At 31.6% G+C, this 21,460-nt stretch overlaps 1 protein-coding gene across 1 annotated transcript in view; it reads right to left on the bottom strand.

The window, feature by feature from the left end:
• The window catches only part of LOC141556655 (ATP-dependent RNA helicase TDRD9-like), a 174,297-nt gene that overhangs the window by 64,542 nt on the left and 88,295 nt on the right, over positions 1–21,460 (bottom strand). The window contains 5 exon segments of the mRNA XM_074291121.1: positions 10,319–10,423; positions 11,782–11,839; positions 16,694–16,778; positions 17,181–17,235; positions 20,235–20,299. Of these exon segments, the coding sequence (XP_074147222.1) occupies positions 10,319–10,423; positions 11,782–11,839; positions 16,694–16,778; positions 17,181–17,235; positions 20,235–20,299 (368 nt within the window).

Genomic DNA, 21,460 nt, shown 5'->3' on the forward strand with positions numbered 1-21,460 from the left:
TGAGGGGCAATAGTCAAGTACATCTAAGCTTCTGCAATTCTAGAAATAAATCAAGAAGAATTCATTATGGGTCATAAGCCTGACATGAATGAATATGCATTTCTGTAATTTTTATGAAAACCCGCTAAAGACTACAGAAACTTAAAAGTCTAGGAAAGAAAGTGTAACAGAAAATTTGTGACTAAATGAGTTTGGGCTAAAAAATGGAAGTCAACATAGTAAAATATGTTATGTCTACTGTGATACCATGAACATACATAAATACATATCAGACTTCTGATGATGGTTAGTTACCTAACAAATACACCGATGTAGGGAAAGAACAGTGCTAGAAATGCATAATATTAACAGGAAGAATAAAATGAGCCCAGCAGAAACCAAATGAGGAGAATAAAAAGTCCACATGACCTGCAAGAATTCAGGAATTTTGAATTCAAGAATAAGGAAATGTTTTGCATGACTACATATGTATATTCTATATAAAATTGCTTATCTTCTCAGAGAGTGAAGAAGGAAGAGAAGGTCAGAATTTGGAATTCAAATTATTTAAAAGTGAATGTTTAAAGTTTTTATTTTAAAAAAGTAGTTGAGAAAAATAAAACAAAAATTAACTTTTTTTTTAAATGCACTGCACATTGGAGAGAAAAAAACCATTAAGAGGACATCGGACATCAGGAATCACCAAATCAATAGATGGGCAAGAGAGAAAGGTAAGATTTTTTTAAATGATATAAAGACCATTATAATTAGCATGACAGGTTGTGTATAATTTAGCATGAACACTATTAATAAGAGGTTGTGACTAATAAGATTCCAGTTATAAGCTAATATATCCAAGTTTCAATCAAGCACAATATAAAATAGTAACACAAAAAGAATTACAAAACATTAATCAGGTATTACCATGATCAAATCTTAAAAAAAAAAAAAAAAAAAAAAAGGAAAGAAAAATGAAAGCTGAAAAAAAACATGAATAGTATTAGAACTAAAAAAGGTAATCAAGAATATGCTATAAACAATTTATAAAGCTATCTTATCTCTAGAATCATCTATCCACACACATATTGAAGTAAATGAAAATTATAAAAATATGAGAACATAAAAATTTTTGCCAATGATATCATATACCTAGATACTTAAAAGTCATGCAACTGATTGAAAAGAACAATACAAAATCTTATTGTTTATTGTTTGTTGAAGATGAATGAGCATTTGACACACAGTATGAATCACCAAGGAAGTTTTTTTAATGTATATGTCATGGTGACAGAAGATTCCTTATAGGGGCAAAACAAGAAAAATAAAGTGACTATATGATACTCTGGTTATTAAGGAACTGATAAAAATGGGGAGATAGGCGCACAAAAAATTTTTACTTCTACCAATGAAGATGTATAGAATTTATATGAAACAAGAAAACCTAATGTATAAGGAAGAAGAGCTCCAGTTTCTAGATAACACTGTGTTAATACAATTCACAGAGGAAATAAGAAGAGTGCTATTGTCTAGATTAAAGCACTACTCAAACTTTCTGATCTCAGATCCCTTACATTCGTTAAAAATTGAGGACCCCAAAGAGTTTATGTGGGTTATATATGTACAGATGTTTACCATATTAGACATTAAAACCTCTTATTATTATGAAAATAGTTTTGACTTTTGGATACCCTAAAAGTGTTCAGAACTTCCCAGGGATCTCTAGACCAAACTTCTGGAAAAATAGGTCTAGAGCAGAGGTAAGCAAACTATGTAGCTTGAGCTGCCTCTTTTTATACAGAGTGTTGAGTTATCTTTTTTATAGTAGGTGGTGAAAAAAACAAGTAGCAGACTGAATTTGGCCTTCAGGCCATCATTTGCCTGTAAGAGTATGATATAACAATAGCTTATTATTCTGGTCTATCAATATATATATCTTAACCAAATGTTTCAGACAGACAATGAGTCAGAAGACTACTTAACAAGAAAAGTGAGCTAGATTGTTTTTGGCAAATTACAGAAATTTCATTGATCTCAAAGTTCAAGATCTCAAAAACAAAAACTTTTTTGTTTAATAGCAATACTATGTCAGCTGCTAATCATTGGTCACTACAATTTCTAAAGAATAAAAATTATAGATCACTCAAAAGGCAATGATGAAATATATGGTTGCCATAAAAAGAATACAGTTCTTTAACAACAACTACCTGAAGACTGCCTAGTAAAAGAGGTGGATGGTTCGGTTCACAAAGGCAGAAAGTATAGACAGCCCAAATACTAGATTGATAGTTAGTATTAGTTAAGTTATGAATGAAACAATGTACAATAAAGTCCGGTTTATATAACCATATCCAAAGCTTTAGAGTATTTGTTATTTTTGAACTTTTAAAACTGCAAATACTATTCTAGGGAAATAAATGACATTGCTTTTTAGAAATATTTAAAAAAAAACTGAAGTCTTAATTTAAAAATTTTTTTCCTGAAACTGTTTCAAAGTCTTTTCTACTTGATTTTGCTCAAAAGATAAAAGAAACTTTCTAAATATTGATTATTCTTACTTGCCTTAAGCAACTTTACTCATTTTGTCTTACACATGTAACCTACTTGAAATCATTCTCTGCTTTCAAAATTTTATAAAAACTCCACCAAAATAAAATAATAGGGTTTTTTTTTGTTTGCTTCCTTTTTGCTAGTTCCTATCTATTATAGATTTTAACATTCCAAGTAAATAGATGGGCCTACTGTCACCACCCCATCTAGCTAATCAATGCCCTGATATTTTTGGGAAGTAGAAAATGTAAACATTTTTATGCATCAGAAATGAAAACTTTGGAGCAGCTAGGTGGCACAGTGGATAGAGCACCATCCCTGAAGTCAGGAGGACCTTGAGTTCAAATCTGCCCTAAGACCCTTAACACTTCCTTGCTGTATGACCCTGGGCAAGTCACTTAATCCCAATTGACTCAGCAAAAAGAAAAGAAAAGAAAAAAAAGAGAGAGAAGAAAAGAAAAAAGAAAAAAAATTAACTTTTCTATATAAAAAAGGAAACCTGATGAAACCTCTCTTTGGTACTGGCACTCCATTCAGAATACTACATCTTTGATACTAAAAATTCTACAAGAATCTGGAAAGATAATGCAACTCTCAATCTGACCAGTCTGTACATTTCACTGTGATACCCACACAGCTGGTGAAGACCAACTTCAAGACCCAGAGGAAGCATAGTACTTCTCCAACCTGACTCCAGCCCTGCTGAGACTTTTGTGAGTGGAAAGAATATCCTTTGGTAAATTTCATTGATATATTTTGTGCCATGTGGCCTAGTTCTTCCCTGAGTGTGACAATTAATTTATCACAAAAGTAGTCATTTAGAGGAATGATGTCAAGCTCAAATAAGAAAAAGAGGTTATTAAACTATAAGTAAAAACATATGCTGGCTGCATACTGACATAACATTACAAATTAATGTTATTTATGTTTTACTGTATCTTTATTCCTATTATTATATTTTAAGATAGTTCAGGCTGTACTTGATATGCATCCTGTGGACCTATCTGATATAAGTCCTATAGACCTATCTGCTTGCTAAAAATAGGAAAATAATATTGATAGAAGAATCTGATATTTCCTTCTTCAAAGTACTCAGAAAAAAGACACTTGTCTTTTGTAGAATACCAAATACTAATCTTATATGCATGTTATCCTAGTAAGGATAGGAGATGCTAAAAAAAAAAAAAGTGAAATTCTGAAAGTTTAAAGGGGGAAAAATCCAATAAGGAGAAAAAATACAAGTTGTCTGAATAGATACACAATGGATACACAATGTAATAGGACCCTTGTCTTTCTGATGCCAACTTTTTTTCCACCCAGATTCCCTGATATGGCTTCCTAGTTGAGAGACATAAAAAGTTTCAGCTCTGTGAGCCCCTCAGACATGATGAGTATCCTGAGTCCAAGTGAATCTTCATCACTTGATGACTTTACAAAATCAGAAATATTTCAAGATGAAGATGAGGGAGACTCACATCCAATAATATTAGCAAAAAGACTAAAACAATATATCAAAAACATTATACACCACTATAAGCATATTAAATTTCTATCAAGACAACTGGGGCTCAACATAAGGAATATTTGACAATATCAAAATCAAATGATTACATCAACAGATACTTAATCTGCTTTAGACAAAAACAAAAAATAGACTTTTACTTAAAAACATTTCAAAGCACAGGAACAAACAGAACATTCCTTACTATGTTAAATATCTAAAGCCAGAAGCTAGTATTATCTGTAATGGAGAAACATTGGTGCCTTTCCAAAACATCAGAAACAGATGTTCATATATCACAGCTATCATGATACAATATCAAACTACTTAAAAGTTATGCAGTCCAATCCTGAATGGGGCCTGCATAAAAGCAATCACAAGTTTGCAAAGGCTTTTAAAGACTTCTTACTTATAAGTCCTTTCCCTTTTCCTTGGATTTCTTAAGATTATGTCTGTTGAAACTTCCTGTGACTTCAACTGCCAGCAACAGAAAGTGAAAAAGCACCAATTATCTCTTGATGACAAAATCTTTTTTTTTATTTAGAATTTTTTTCCACAGTATATATGCATGAGTAATTTTTTTATAATATTATCCCTTGTATTCATTTTTCCAAATTATCCTCCCCCTCCCTCCATTCCCTCCCCCCGATGACAGGCAATCCCATACATTTTACATGTGTTACAATAAAACCTAGATACAATATATGTGTGTAAATACCATTTTCTTGTTGCACATTAAGTATTAGATTCCGAAGGTATAAGTAACCTGGGTAGATAGACAGTAGTGCTAACAATTTACATTCACTTCCCAGTGTTCCTTCTCTGGGTGTAGTTATTTCTGTCCACCATTAATCAACTGGAAGTGAGTTGGATCTTCTTTATGTTGAAGATATCCACTTCCATCAGAATATATCTTCATACAGCATTGAAGTGTACAGCGTTGATGACAAAATCTAATGGGCTTTTCTCAGTCCTCATCCTTCTTGACTTCTATGCAGCCCTTGATACTTGCTCACTTTTATAAGTTCTTCATTCTAGGTTTTTATTAAAAAGTTCTGTCCAATCACTGCTTAATATCCATTTCCTGGATTTTCATCCAAGGATTATACAGTAATTGTATTTCTCCCAAACTTTGCTCTGGGTTCTCTTCAATATTCTGCAAAGGATATTCTTTCCACTCACAAAATGTATTTATCAAATCCTAACCTCTCTTCTGATTTTTAGTCTCTAATCACCAACTATCTACTAGATATCTATAACTGGAAGACTCAAAGAAATCTTAAACTTAACATATATCCAGAACGGAACTCATTATTTTTCCTCTTTAATATCTGCCCTCTTTCACAATTCTAGAGCACCATTACTTCAGCATCACAAGGAATCACAACCTAAATGTCATTCTATCATACTATACTCTATTCTCCAAACTCATCCACTCCCAAATCCAATCGGCTGTTCAAAACATCTTATCACTCCCTTAGTAGTACTTTTAAAAATGATATTTTATTTTTTTTCTCCAATTACATGCCAAGACAATTTTTAGCATTCATTTTTATAAGATTTTAAATTGAGAATTTGTCATCTTTCTTCCCTCTTCTCCCTTCTTCCTAGAATGGTAAGATAATTTGATACAGGTTATATATGTACTATTTTTCACATTTGTGAAAGAAGAAACAGATCAAATAGAAAATAACATAAAAAAGAAATGAAATAAGTGAAAAAAAAAGCATGCTTTGTTCTGAATTTTAATTCCATTAGTCCTTATCTTGATTTGGACAGCATTTTCCTTGCAGAAATCTTTGTACTTGTCTTGGATCACTGTGTTGCTGATACTACATACAATGTTTTCCTGGTTCTGCTCATTTCACTTCGCATCAAATCATTCAAATCTTTCCAAGTTTTTCTGAAATCTTACTGGTCATCATTTCTTATTGTAGAATAGTATTCCATTATATTCATACACCACAGCTTGCTCAGCCATTCCCCAATTGATAGGCATCCCCTAAATTTCTAATATTTTGCTACCACAAAAAGGGCTGCCACAAATATTTTTGCTCACGTAGGTCATTATCTCGTTTTGTTGAACTCTTTAGGATATAGACAATCATGTACAACTTGGTTATCCCTTTTGGATACAGTTACAAATTTGGATTAGTTAACAACTCCACCAACAGTATATTTAATGTTCCAATTTTCCCACATCTCCAACAGTAATCTTTTTTCCTTTTTCATCCCATTAGTCAATCTGATAGTTGTAAATTAATACTTCAGAGTTGTTTTAATTTGTAATTCTTTAATCAAGATTAATTCAGAGTATTTCTTCATATGTCTATAATTAACTCTGATTTCTTTGTCTGAAAACTGCCTATTTATATCCTTTAGTCATTTGTCAACTGCGTATTGCCTTGTATTATTATGAATTTGACTCAAATTTCTATATTCTTGAGAAATAAACCTTTCAATTCCAACAGACTTGTAACGGAGAGAACCATCCACATCCAGAGAGAGAACAATGGAGACTGAATGTGGAACAAAGCATAGTATTTTCCTTTTCCAAAATATGGTGGTAGCTGTTGACAAATATGGAAATATGTTTAGAAAAACTGTACATGTCTAACATATTGGTTTGCCTGCTATGCAGTGGGGGAGGGAGGTGGGGAGAAAGGAAGAAAAATTTGGAACACAAAGTTTTGCAAAGGTGAATATAATCTATTCCACTACTCTATTGCTTAATCAGTACTAGATATTTTTGATAGTTATTACTTTATGATACAGTTTGGAATCTGATACTGCTAGACAACCTTTCTTTGTAAATTTTTTCCCATTAACTGCCATAATATTCTCAACAACATTATTCCAGAGGTAACTGTAGGTTATCTTTTTTCTAGTTCTAATCAAATAATTTTTGGTAGTTTGATATGATAATAAATGAATAAATTAGTTTAGGCAGAATTGTAATTTTATTATATTGGCTCAGCCTACCAATGAGCAATTGATATTTTCAATTGTTTAGATCTGACTTTATTTGTGTGAAAATTTTTCCAATTGTTTCCAATTGCTCTGTCTTGGCAGTTAGACTCTCAAGTATATTGTCTACAATCATCTTGAATGGAATTTCTCTAACTCTATTTAACCAACAAAGCCCAGCAACAAAAGGAATGCTAATGATTTATGTGAGTTTATCTTATATTATGCAACTTTGCTAAAGTTATTATTTCAAGTAATTTTTAGTTGATTCTCTAAGGGTTCTCTAAATATGCTATAATATTTTCCTTGCCTATTCTAATTCATTCAATTTCTTTTTCTTCTCTTGCTAATACAATTAACATTATAGTACAACATTTAATAAAAGTGGTGATAATAGGCATTGTTGCTTCACTTCTAAACTTACTGAGACTTCCAGATTATTCCTATAAATAACAATGATAATAAAATAGATGAATATAAGAAATACTCAAAAAAATCATTAGCCTTCTTGTGTATTGCCAATGCAATCCAAAAAGAATAAAAAGACAATTAAATCCCTGTCATTCTAGCTAAGGAATGAAGAAAATTTCTGATACTAAACCTACCATGACATACAAGAAATTGAGTATACATTTACAAGGTACTCTATATAAAAAGAGACAAATTTAAATAAATGAAGAATGAATTGCTTATCACTAGTTTATACTAATATGAGAAATATTACCTAAATTGATTTAAAAATTCAGTGCCATAAAAAGCACTTCATATAGTTATTTTATAAAATTAGAAAAAATATGATTTAACTGAAGGAACAAAAAGTCAAGAATCTTAAATAATTATTAAATTTAGAAATAGAGTATGGTGGTACCAAATTTTAAGTTACAATACAAAGCAACAGATTTTATATGCACATATATGTGTGTTGTGTGTGTGTGTGAACATATATACACATTTGTATATATGTACAGCTTTGTTACACTAATTTGTTATAAGGAAATGTTTTGGTTTTGTGAGTGTGTTGTGGGGAAGAAGAAAGGGGATAATGGGAAGGATGAGCAAGAGAGAAGAGACTTATGAGGGAAGATTCAAGGGGTAGTGATGCCAAAAAAATAAAAGAAAAAGACAATTAATGAAACTTTTTAAATATAGAAAAGAGAGGAAAAGTAAGTTCAAAAGATGACACAGAAAAAGCAAAGTGTTTGAACTAGTGCTGGTTTTAATATCTCCTTTAAAAGTAACAGACTAAGGGGCAGCTAGGTATTGCAGTGGATAGAGAACCGGCCCTGAAGTCAAGAGATTCAGACATTTAACACTAGCTGCTTGACCCTGAGCAAGTCACTTAACCCCAAGTATCTTGCCACCCCAAAAAAATTAAATTAAAAAACAGGCTTTACATAATAGTTACACAGTCAATAGTCAAATACAATCCTACATTCTTCTTCTTTCTATACTTTTTATATGTAGAAATGTTCGGGCTTGTTAACACTTGTTTTCATAGTAATTAAAACTATTATAATGAAAAAAGCAATTGGGCCAAACCAATTTCATTTCCTTTTTAATAGGAACTAAATTGGCAAATATGGGGAATCCTGTAGATACAGTTTACTATGATTTTGGCAAAACATTTAATAAAATATTTCATGTGGTTTACATGGAGAAGATGAAAAGATATGAACTAGATGACAGCATAATTAGATGGCTTCAGAACTGGTTGGATGAGTAGCCTTAAAGAATAGTCTTTAATGGTTTGATCTCAATGCCGCAAGAGATCGCCACTTGGGTATTCTAGGAGGCCGAGCTTGACCCTGTGCTGTTTATTATTTTTATCAGTGACTTGGTTAAAAACATAGGTGTTGTGCTCATTATATTTGCAAATGACAAAGCTAGGAGGAACAGTGATTTCATTGAATGACAGAATTAGATACTCATAGGCTAGAACAGTGACTAAATCTAAAAAGATGAAATTCAGAAAAAAAAAATATGAAGTCTTATTCTTTGGGTTCAAAAAGTAAATTTCACAAGTACAGGATAAGGAGACATCATCATCAAGAAATAATTGTAGTTATAATAACATTTATATAAGGCCTGGTATTTTCCAAATATTATCTTATTTGATCTTCACAACAAGCAGGTGCTATTATTATCCTCATTTTTACAGATCAGGAAAATGAGGCAAAGAGATATGAGGTGACTTGCCCTAGGGTCATAAAGCTAGAAAGTGTCTTAGGCTGGATTTGAACTCAGGTCTTCCTGATTCCAGGTCCATCAATATAACTGAGTCATCTAGCTGCCCTGATTAGATGGTATTTTATCTGAAAAAAATCTGAGGAATCTTTAATGACTAAAGTCTTGAAGTGGATCAGCAGTGCAATGTGGCAACCTAAAGGCCAGAAAAGATCACCTGCAAAGGGTGAGAAAGTGAGCTAAACCAAAGAAACAGGCTAAAATGAGGAAAAAGAGAACTGCGCAAGGAACTGCAAGTTTTCAGTGTATTTGGATCGAATAGGATGGAGAATTTGAAAGACTATAAGATCCAAGTTATAGAAGCCAGAGAAGTTGATATTTGATCTTTAAGGTCATAGGCAACAACTGGGCCTCACAAGAAGGGAGGGAGTGTCTGAGGAGATGCATGTTTTAGGTAAATCATTTTGGGAGTTGAGTAAAAGATGGAAGTGAGCAGATTTGGTAAAAAGGGTAATTAATTATATTTTGAACATAAGTTTGAAATGTCTGTAAGAAATCAAGTTCAAGGTGTCCAAGAAGCAGTAGGTGATAAATGAGTATAGTTCAGGGGAGAGACTAGAAAAAATTATAGGACCTAGGAATCATCTACAGGGGTCATAACTTATGTAACTTACTAAAAAAAATACATAAAGACTGCACCAAATACCTGAAAAGAAAAAAAGAAAAACTACCCAAAATCTGTAACTTATTCCAAAATTACAATATTTTTATTAATGCAAAAAATTGTTTTAATTTTTAATTTATGGAATAAAACAAGCATTTCCATAACATACTACCATAAAACGATGATTCATAAAACTGCAAATCTACTATGCGTACCTTGTTATTTTTTTCAAATATACAACAAAATTTTCATGCAAATTTCTTTTTTAAATCCCTATACTCCCCACCACAGATATGGCTGCTATTAAGCACAGATATTACATACATTATATATATAAAGATATTCTATACCTCTATGTTTTTTCTTTGAATGCAAGATGCTGTCTCATTTTACATGTCCCTTATAGTTAATTTAAATAAAAACACAGTATTTTTGACAATTCCTAATATTACATACAACAAAATAATGTCTCTTACCTTTTCTCTGATTACAACTGGTTTTAGAAGCCCAGCTCAGTCGAAGACTCTGGTAATTAGTGTCTTCATCACAAACAAGTGTTCTAGTCAAACAAAAATCTATAACTGTACCAAAAATAGGGGGCAAGAAAAATCACAAACACTACATTAAGGAGAAATACTTACACAGTATAAGCTTATTGAAGTATGCAAAATCATCAAAGAATATATATGGTAGATGTTTAGTATTTAGAAATGAAATATAAACAGAAAATGTTTTAAGTAGATTTGAGTTAAGTAAAATGGCCTTGAGGTCCCTTCCAAATCTGTAATAATATAAATTCATAATTTATTCACTATTCTTTTTTGTCCTTTTTCCCCCCAAAGACATTTTACCTCTTCCTTTAGGAGGATTGTTCTAATATCTCTGGATTTCCCTAAAATCCCTGCCAAAGCAGTGCCAACTACATAGTAAGTATATAATAATTATTTGTTAAATGGAAATGAATTGTTAAGAATGTTAATGGTACCTGATAACCCAAAGCAATCCCATACAAAATCTATGCAAATAACTTTATTAAGTCCTCTGATACTTGCAATACATACACACACACACACACACACACACATATACACACACATCTGATATATTTACAAGGCAAATAACATTAGTTCATTTGATATTGGCTTATAACATTAAAAATTAGAAGGCATGCCAATCTGGGGAATATTCAAAATTATACAAGAACTAACCTGGCTATGTGCATGTGATGCTACTAGTTTATAATTGTTCAAATGTTTACAGAACTGAGTATTACATTCACAAATTTAGAAATATGACAGGACATTTTTTAAGCACTATCAAATAAAGAAGCTAGAAATAAAAAATTAATTATATGAACCACAATTTTGCTTCCTTTCCCCTGACAATTTCACAAAGAGGGAAGGAATCATATGGATTAATAAGATACAATATAGCCCAAGCTGCCCTACAACTGATACTGAAAATTGCCCTATGTATGATATCATTTCTATTTGTTTGTTTCATCTACTTTAGCCTTATCCTAAATATTTAAATTCCATTCCCCACCACATCTTATTGCATGTCCTACTTAATATCTTTAACCTTCCTCAGTGACAGAAGATAGCAATCCCTTAGGGTCATGAAAGAATAACATTTATTTCCCAGTTTCAAAGGGACAATTCAATAATAGTGCAATCTTGATTTAAATCATTCCCATGGCTTTCCCCCAATTTCATAAAAATCCACTATTTAGCAGTCACTTCAGTTAACAGATGATTTCAGTACTAGTTGGGGAAGTACTTACAGAAAAAAAGAGAGAGAACTATGAAAAGAAATTATGTTAAGTTTTCTCATCCAATAAAGGATGTTAGCCCTAGGGGGAAAGGAAAAGAAAAAGGAAGATAAAGGAAGGAAAATACTTGCAAATGCTTTTACTTTTAGTTATAGATATATCACTTACCATATTTAACATCTGGCACTGTGACAGAGCTCTCTGCTATGTTAGTAGATAAAATAATCTGGTAAAAAGAAAACATCATGTAATGTGTATACTCAATGAATAATATGTAAAAAGAACTCTTTAAAGGAGAAAGTTATAAAATTCCTCAGTGGTACTTCCAGGCATAAATCTTTTTGAATGGAACATTTTAAGTGTGTATATGGAGTAAAAGTTTTTATATGATATTGCTAACATGAAAAAGCAATAATAGCAGCTCACATTTGGAGTGTGCTTAAAGATTTTATAAAGCATTTTATCCTAATAATTCTTTAGAAAAGGGCTGCTGTTACTGATTTTTACAGTTAATAAATCATAAGCTTAGGGAAAACGGTGTGATCTTCTCAAACAATTAGTTGTCATTCAAGGCTCCATTCCTATCAACCTACTATACTATGCCTTCCCCTAAGTGATTTACAAGGTAGGATTTCAAATTCAGCTCCATTTAAGCTTGTTCATAAAATCATCATTTATCCAGTATACATTACCCAGTATCAAGAGTAAAGCTAAGAATGGCCTTGTCCAAAAAGACTTGAGTTCAATAAATATACTGAATGTGTGACCTTAGGTAAATCAATTAATGTCTTACTGACCTAGCTTTAGGCAAGAGGAATACAGAGGTATCAAACAGAGATTAAAATGTAGCTGAGAAATATCTAAATAATATTTAGCAAATATTTAATATGTAAATTTTTAAAGTCAGTAGATACCTATAGGGATTCCTTATGTACAATTAATGGCCCCAATTTCTATTTGAATTTGATATCACAGCTCTAGGCAACTCTCTAAGCCTAAAAGTTTCAACTAGATACAGATCTGAATTAGTAGAGAGAATGTTTTCACTACAGAGCCCCCTAAATAAGTGAAAATCACAGGTCTTGACAAAAAAAAAAAAAAAAATATATATATATATATATATATATATATATATATATATATATATATATAGTTATATTGTTGACAGGTCACTATGGTAGATATCACGAGAGGTATAAATTTAAGTAAGAAATATCTATAAGAGAACTCTAGAGCAGGTAGGAGGGAAAAGGGGAATATATTTCTACACATAGGTACACATACATATGCCTATAGCAAAGTGGTAATGTGTCATATTATTCTTGTAGAAAGAATGGAAAATTGGAGAGAAGACTATAGGACAATCAAATGGGCTCAAATTTCAATGAATAGCATTGATAAAATAATTGAACTCAGAAACAAGTCATTAATAGTTCAATGTAAACTTAAAAAAAAAGTTTCCAATAGAATGCCTTAAGGGTATCCTCTAGCCTGTTAAACATTTGTATCCATCACTCAGGTAAGGCATAAAAAAATATCTTTATCAAATTTCCATGATTAAGAGTCTAGATTTAAAGAGGCATTGACAAATTAAATTACTGTGCTGAATCATTTAAGTTGAAATTTAATTAGGATAAACATAAATATAATTGGGTTCAAAAATTCACAAGTACAACTTTGGGGAAACATAGTAAGACAATATTATTTAAAACTAATGCAAATATTATGCTACATTCAAGGGAAACATGCAAATGTGAGAAATTTGGGAAGACATAAAATTATATACAGCAAAGAAAGCTTAGCCAAAATAATTTTTAAATATCAAAAAAGGAAAGAAAATGGCAATAAAATATATCAAAATTATGATCATTTCAACAGCCAACCTTGATTTCAAAGTAATGGTGTTAGAACATATTTTCCTCCTCATAATAGACAGAGTCTGGACTACTGATGCAGAGGAAGCATTTGTTGTCAGAAATGACCATAATGCTAATTGATTCTTCTTAACTGATCAACCTTATTATAATTTAAAGTGAGAATGTGTTAATGAGTAAAAAAGAGCATCAATAAAACCCTTTTTCTTTAAGAGGGAGAAAGGCAAGAGACAGAAAAAAAAACTAAGCTACTAGAAAGTATGGTTAGAACTAAATCAGAATTTTATAAGTTTAGAACTGAAAAACCTCAAAAGAAAAGCAACCTGGATAGTTAATAAAAAAAAAAAAGCTCAAAATCCACTGAATAATTTAATTTACAGTGATAGAAAAAATTGATGGTGTTTAGCTAATAAAAAGAAAAGGAAAAAAACTCTTTAATCTGATATGATTCAATAGGAGTAAGCTAGCCATCTTCTATTCCTGGAAAGTCTTTTTCATGGAAAAAGGAATTAAACATGCTCTGCTTAGCTACAGAACAAAAACAATGAGTGCAAATTTCCAAGAGGCATCTGAAATTAAGATTTGACATGAGGAAAACATGAGCCATCAGTTGGGGAATGGCTGAATAAACAATGAATGCAATGGAATATTATTATTCTATAAGAGATGATAAGATGATTTCAGAAAGGCCTGGAAAGACGTACATGAACATATACATGCTGAGTGAAGTGAGCAGAACCAAGAGAACATTATACACAGTAATAATAAGACTGTGTTATGATCAACTGTGGTAGACTTGGCTTTTCTCAACAATTCAGTGATTCATGGCAATTCCAATAGAGTTGGGATGGAAAATGTTAATTACATCTAGAAAACTATAGAAACTGTAATGTGGATTAAAGCATAGTATTGTCACCTTTTTGCTTATTTCATTTCTCATGGGTTTTTTTTTTCATGTTTTCATGATTTTTCTTGACAGCATGACAAAAATGGAAATTTTTTTAAAATTTCACATATTTAACATATATAAGATTGCTTGCTGTTTTGGGGAGAGGGAGAAAAATTTGGAACACAAATTCTTACAAAAATGAATGTTGAAAACTATACATATATTTGGAAAAATAAAATACTATTAAAAAAAAGAAAAGAAGCAACCTATTTAAGGTAGACAAGTACATCAAAGTGATTAGTGAGATAAAGCTAGTAATAGTAAAATAGATCAAAAGTAAATAATATAGACAGAGGTTCTTAATCTTTTTTATATCATGGACTCCTTTGAATATTACACTGAGGCATCTATGTTTAGAAGCAAAAGTACTGCTAAATATGTAAAAATCATAATACACAGGATTACAAAGGAAACCAATTATCAAAATATTTAAACAGTTCCTGGACTCTAAGTTAAGAATTCTGGGTATGCTGCCTTAAATATCAAAAGGAATTTATAACTGTAGTAGTTCAGAAAAACTTTTCTAGTATTTCAAGCATGGTCTTTCCTGTATCAGTTTGAGTCAATTCTGGAAGAACTTCCTCTTTATGTCTAGCATTTATTTACTCTCTTTTCTGGATTCTACTATACCTGGAACTTTCCATTTCCCATGCAATCTCACTCACTTGTGGTCACTCTGACCATGACATCAAAGATGAAGAACTAGACGTATCTAACTAAGACCTCACTTTGGCATTAGTGGGCATCAGTAAACTACAGATCAAACTCAAGAAGAGAAATAAGAGCTTAATTTAGCCTCAAGTGCCAAGTCTGGAAGGAGCCTCTCACAGAATCAGCAAGACCTTTCCCCTTCTAGCCACAGGCTAGAGATTATATCTCATGTAATGCCCCACTAGACTAAGCAGCTAATGAATCATTTCCTCTGATGCCATCTCTTCCCTTTTCCTGTTGTATATGCCCCTTGGGTGTCTGAATTTAAGCCTTGTTCTTTTCTTTTGAGTTAAAAATAAACCTATCATTAGAACCTTTTACTTTTGCCTCTCTAACCCATCTATGTCTTTTGTAAAAACTTTAAAGCTCCCCTAAATTAGATGAAAGAGTTTGATGATACTTCCACTTAAGAAGCAATAGAAAACCATTAAAAGAACAGACTAATGTGATCAGAGAAGTGCTATATGAAGGTCGCATGGACAGAGAATGAAAAAATTAAATAAGGATAGTTAGAAGGTTACTACAAAAGTTCAGTCTAGAGGTAATGAGAATCTATTAATTCTGGCACTAGTAAAAAGGGAAAGGAGAATACAGACATGAAGGACATTATGGAAGAATCAAAAATATTTAGTAGATGCATGAATTTAAACAAATATAGATGAAAAAATACAGGCAAACTGAACTAGTCACAGTCTGAACAATTAATTTTTAAAATGAGAAAATTCTTTTCTTTTTGATTAGCAAGGGGTTTGGACCCTCAATCTCATTCTTATGGAAGACTCATCATGTAAAAATTCCCCTACAATGCAGATTGGCAATCTGTTGGTAGTTTATTATCTTAATAGTTATTTAGAACACTAAAAAGTTAAGTGATTTGAACCCATGGTCACATTGCCAGTATGAAAAAGGCAAGATGACATTGCTCAAGGCCAGCTCTCTTTTCATTCAGAATGTTATCTTATCACAAAAATCATAATTTAGGAAATAAATCAAAAGAGAGATTACTTTCCCTAAGTGTAGTAACTGGGAGGCAGAGAAGAGGAAGGAACAGAGAAAATGAGAAATGTGGCACAGTGATTTCATCAATATGGTGTTGCAGGTAAACAACTTCCTCTACACAACTGATGGGTATCTTCTTTACGATTTATATTCTTGAAGAGACATCTGGGGGCATTAAGAGATTAAATAATAACTTGCCTGCCGTTCATTTGTTTCACATTGTATCCTAGTCTTTATGATCCCATTTGGTGTTTCCTTATTGGGGTATTGCTTCCTGGAATAGTTTGCCATTTCTTTTTCCAGTTCATTTTACAGATGAAGAAACTGAGGCAAACACAGTAATTTACTTGCCCAGGATCACACAGCTAATAAGTGTCTGAGACCAGATTTGAACTCAGGCCTGACCTCAGAGAGCTTTATACTCTCTTCTGTGCCACCTTGTTGCCCCATAACCTGTCTAGAGTCACATTAAACAGAAAGTGCTAGGAAAGGAAACTACTGGATTGTTTATACATGGAACTACAATGTCTATTTCCAATTTTCTCACCTTTCTATACCCAGGTACTGGAGTTAAAAATACATTATTCTGTTCTTCCAAAGTCACACTGGAATGGAGAGGATAAACCTGCAATCTAAAAAAGAGAATACTGACATAAAATGTCAAACATATCTTACATTTACATAGTATTTCAAGATTGAAAAAAAAATTTTTTTGCAATTCTGAGGTATTCTGAATGTTAAAATCCTCATTACTTTAAGGCAATTAAAGCTCAAAAAAGATTAATGGTTCTTCCAAGATTACAGAGCTACTAAGTATCAAAGATGAGATTTAAACTAAAGATTTTCTGACTCCAAGATTAGTGTTTTTTATAAACACACTTAAAGTATTAATAATGTTACATAAGACATTTTAGAACATTATCAGTGACTATTCTTAGATTTATTCTTAGTTAGAAGTGGCTGTAAGATTCACTATACGCAGAAATTATTCAACTTTTTAAAAAAAATCGTTGATTTTGTATGTTTTAAACTACCTTTTGTGAACCATGTTTGTAAGGAGTTCGTGCATGTAGTTTATTTCACCTAAACCTGGGGAAAGAGGAAAAGAATCAGCTTTAAAATGTAGGTTTTAATTTCTCAAAAATCAACTTTCAAATCAAGATAATAATTTTTCACTTAAGTTCTATCCATTTTATTTCTTATTCTATGTCCGTATTCTACTTTCCCATGTATATGATCTATTGGATAGTTCAAAATAATACCTATACTTTTAAATGAAATTCTCTATCAACCTTAAAATGTGTTTTCTCAACAGTTTGCAACAGTTTAAAGACTAAAATCTTTAACAGACTCGATTTTTTAATCCTATAAAAAATTTTGCTAATGCCTTGCAAAACAAGGATGCACGTTTCTACTCATTATAAGTACACTTTTGCTTCCTAAAGATACATAAATATAATAACCATGGGGATCAACAGGTCCAATGGCATAATGAGGATAGGATGCTTTTCCTAGCATCTGAATTTGCTTACTCACCCATTTTGTATTACAATTTATAGGAGGCACAATATTGAAAATTTCTGCAAGGAGTATTTCCAAACATTTTTCTTTTAAGATCCCCTCCCATCCAAGGCAATTATTTGATAGAAAGTCTTTAAGTTGTCTTTCTCCCTTCTAGGATAATCATTCTGAGAGTAGGATTACACTCAAGTCCCCTTTCCAAATGTTAAATTCAAAGATGTTTCTTCCTTTCCCTCTGAAGCAATCATTTGAGGAGAAAGATACTCATAAAACTAAATAAAGAACTGACACATTCCTTTTAAGTCTAATATATAGCTCACATATTTTTTCTTTCATTAAGGGTTATTTTTATCTTTATTTTTCCATCCTTGTTAAGTAATGCAAGGAGAGATATAAGATCTTTAAAAATACCTCACTACCTCTGAAATGGAATTCTATGTGTTGGTTTGCTGTTATTTCCTTGTAATTTCTGTGTTACTATAGTCATCCCATTTAATAGAGCATTTACTATTCAATAATAGTGAAGAAAATATATGTCTGATCACTTTTCTAGTCCTTTAACACAAATTCATGTGTCATTTATCAAACTTCATTTCTCCAAACCCTCTGATTTCTTTTTAGGTTCAGAGAAACTATTAACCTAAACATTTTTAAACAGATTAAGTTTAAATGCATTGAGTTGCGGCTCTGCTTGGTGCTTTTTCCTCATATAATACATATAAGAGGAATTCAAATGCTAGTAGAAATAATAATCACCTTTCAGATTCATTTTTCCCTGCAGTACTAGCAAGTATATAAGAATTACACACTCAATTGAAGTCTTAGCCTAAGCAGAATCTAATTAAGTTTAAAGGAATAGGTTTAAGGTTTTTTTTTTTAATTTTAAACTGCATTTACAAGAAAATGGTATTTACACACATGTATTGTATCTAGGTTATATTGTAACACATGTAAAATGTATGGGATTGCCTGTCATCGGGAGGAGGGAGTGGAGGGAGGGGGGGGATAATTTGGAAAAATGAATACAAGGGATAATATTATAAAAAAATATATAATAATAAAATTTAAAAAAATTTTAAACTGCATTTAAAAATCAAATGTTTAAAACATTATCCTTATCATCAGTAGCAACACATTCAAACACTAACTGTAGCAAACTATTTTCCAACACCAGCAAATATCTTAGAGACATATGAGTAATATATCCCAAGTACTCAAAGACATGATAATTGCTTTGATATTGTTATCACCCATAGCTGTTTTACTACCACATCCATAAACTCTGATATTCCTTTATCTAATTAAAATCTGTGAATACTTTATCTTTCTACTGGCTCCTTTCCTGATAGGCACAATCATATACTTATGATTTAAAAACCTTCACTTAAGTCTTTCCATTCCCACTTGGCATTTTTCTAACTCTACCCCCCTTCCTTTCCTGACTAAACTTGATAACATCATCTACAAGTAAAGTAGGGCCTCCACTTCATCTCTTCTGGCTTCCAGCCTAAACAATAATTAAAAATGTCCTCCTTCAAAGTTAGTACCAATTTCTTAACTGCCAAATCTTATAGCCTTCTCTCAATTTTCATTTACCTTGACTTCTTTGCTATCTTAGACATTGCTGTACTTTCTGCTCATAGATTGTTGTTCTTAAATTTTTAGGACTCTATTAGGTCTCCTACAACTGCATAGGAGTGGTTACTCCTCACACCCCATTTTCTACCTCTGTGTCTTAGTATTGGCTACCTCTCATGCCAGAATGTTATGCTCAATCTCTACATTTTCCTTCTCATGCTTTCCTTCAAGACTCAGATCAAACTCCACCTTCTAAAGGGCCTTTGAACTGCTGATGCCGTTCCTTTTCTGAGTATCTTCCATCTATTCTATTTAGCATGCAATCATCTAGTCATTTACACATTGTTTTCCTTTTGCAAGGAACATGAGCTCCTTGAAGACAGGGACGATTTTTTACTTGCTTGGCATTTTCAGCTCTAAGCACTGTCCTATACATGAACTAAGTGCATAAAAATGCTTATTAAAAATCAATTGTACTCTCCTTCAGGATATTTTTTTAAAATAACCCTTATATTACAAAATCAATAAATAATTTTGAAAATCTCTGAAAAGAAAAACAACATAAGACAAATTTAAGTATTACTCTAATGTCCTCTACAGATTAAAGTGTGTTCTAGAACTATTTGGCATCAATCTATCATATTTAAAATTTATTCGAAACTATTAAATTATGTACTATTTGTAACCATACCATTTGTAAACCAATTAAATCCTAAAGATAATAAAAATTTTTATTAATTTACTGGTAATTTAGATTTTTAAATTACTGATACCTGAGAATTGTCCTTCAAGATATGTCACCTCCTCAAAAGTTTAATTATTTGTTATTGTTAAAAGATTGAGTCGTAATAAAAATTTTATTTCTATTCATATTCTCATTGGCAAGAAAAAAGTCAACAGAAAAAAATTATTCTGCTGTTTAAAAAAAAAAAAAAGCCTAATCAACCCTTTATTCTCTGAACAAAGTAAAATACAAAATGAATACTCACCTGGCAAAAAAACCAACACACTGCTACGTTCTGACACAAAGTTGGTACCCGACAAGTTTTTGTCCCTAATAGTAAAAATGTGAAACGAAAAGAAAATTACCTATTCATTTTCTTCACTGTATCATAAATATCACAAATGTGATAAATATCATATCATACATATCACAAATTTAAAGTTTAAAGTAAATGCAGAAATAATTTCATTCAACAGCTATTTTCAATGAAGAAATTTAAAGCCTAAAGAATAAAAGTGAATTGTCTCAAGTCAAGCAATGAAATCATTTATAGAATTGGAATTATATGATGGTTTCGTAGACAAAATACCTACCTGGAATCAAGAAGATCTCTTCTGATACACTTACTAGCACTCTGGGCTATTCATTTAACTTTCCTGTTTCAATTTCCTCAACTAAAAATTTGGGATATTAATTACACCTACCTCCCAGGATTGTGGTGAGGATAAAACAGGATTTTTGTAAAGCACTTTGCAAACTTTAAAGTGTTATTTAGATGCAGATCTTATTATTATCATCATACTCATCATCATTTTTCACCATAACAATGGTCAAAGAAATAAATGTCAAGAGAACAATGAAAAGAAATTATCAGAGAAGCAGACATGAGTCAGGGCAAAAATACAAAAAGCAAAAGGAGAAACAAAAAAACTTCTTTTTAAAGTTTCATAAAGTATAGCAACAACTCAGCAAGCTAGAACAACTTATATCAAGAACTTAACCCAATGGTGCACAATGGAAAGAGTTATTTCTTTTAAGATAAAAAAATACTGCAAGCTAATATTTAAAGCCCTCCATAGTCGGGCTCCAACTTGCCTTCCCAGTCTTATTAATGAATCTTCTATCCTCCAGCCTCACCAAACTATTGAGTTTCCTAAAATCCTCTCTTCACTTAGGTTTTCCTACAAGCTGTGAGAAGAGATTCTCCCTCATTATCTATAGCTCATCTTAAGTACCACCTCACCTATAAAATTTTTTGCATTTTCTCTTTTGTTTATACCCTCTTCCACCTCAAAGTACTTTATATTTATTCATCCCAACATGTATTATATCCCCTCAGCAGAATGAAGGGGAGGGGGCAATTCTGTTTTTGATTTTGTACTAAGCCACAAACATGATGGTACATAATAGAAGTTTGATGAAATAATGATTTGGAGTAATGTTAGGGAACCTAGTTACATGATGGCAACGCAATTTAATGTTCATCATCAT

The sequence above is a fragment of the Sminthopsis crassicaudata genome, chromosome 2 (assembly GCF_048593235.1).
Source record: "Sminthopsis crassicaudata isolate SCR6 chromosome 2, ASM4859323v1, whole genome shotgun sequence".
NCBI classification, from domain to species: domain Eukaryota; kingdom Metazoa; phylum Chordata; class Mammalia; order Dasyuromorphia; family Dasyuridae; genus Sminthopsis; species Sminthopsis crassicaudata.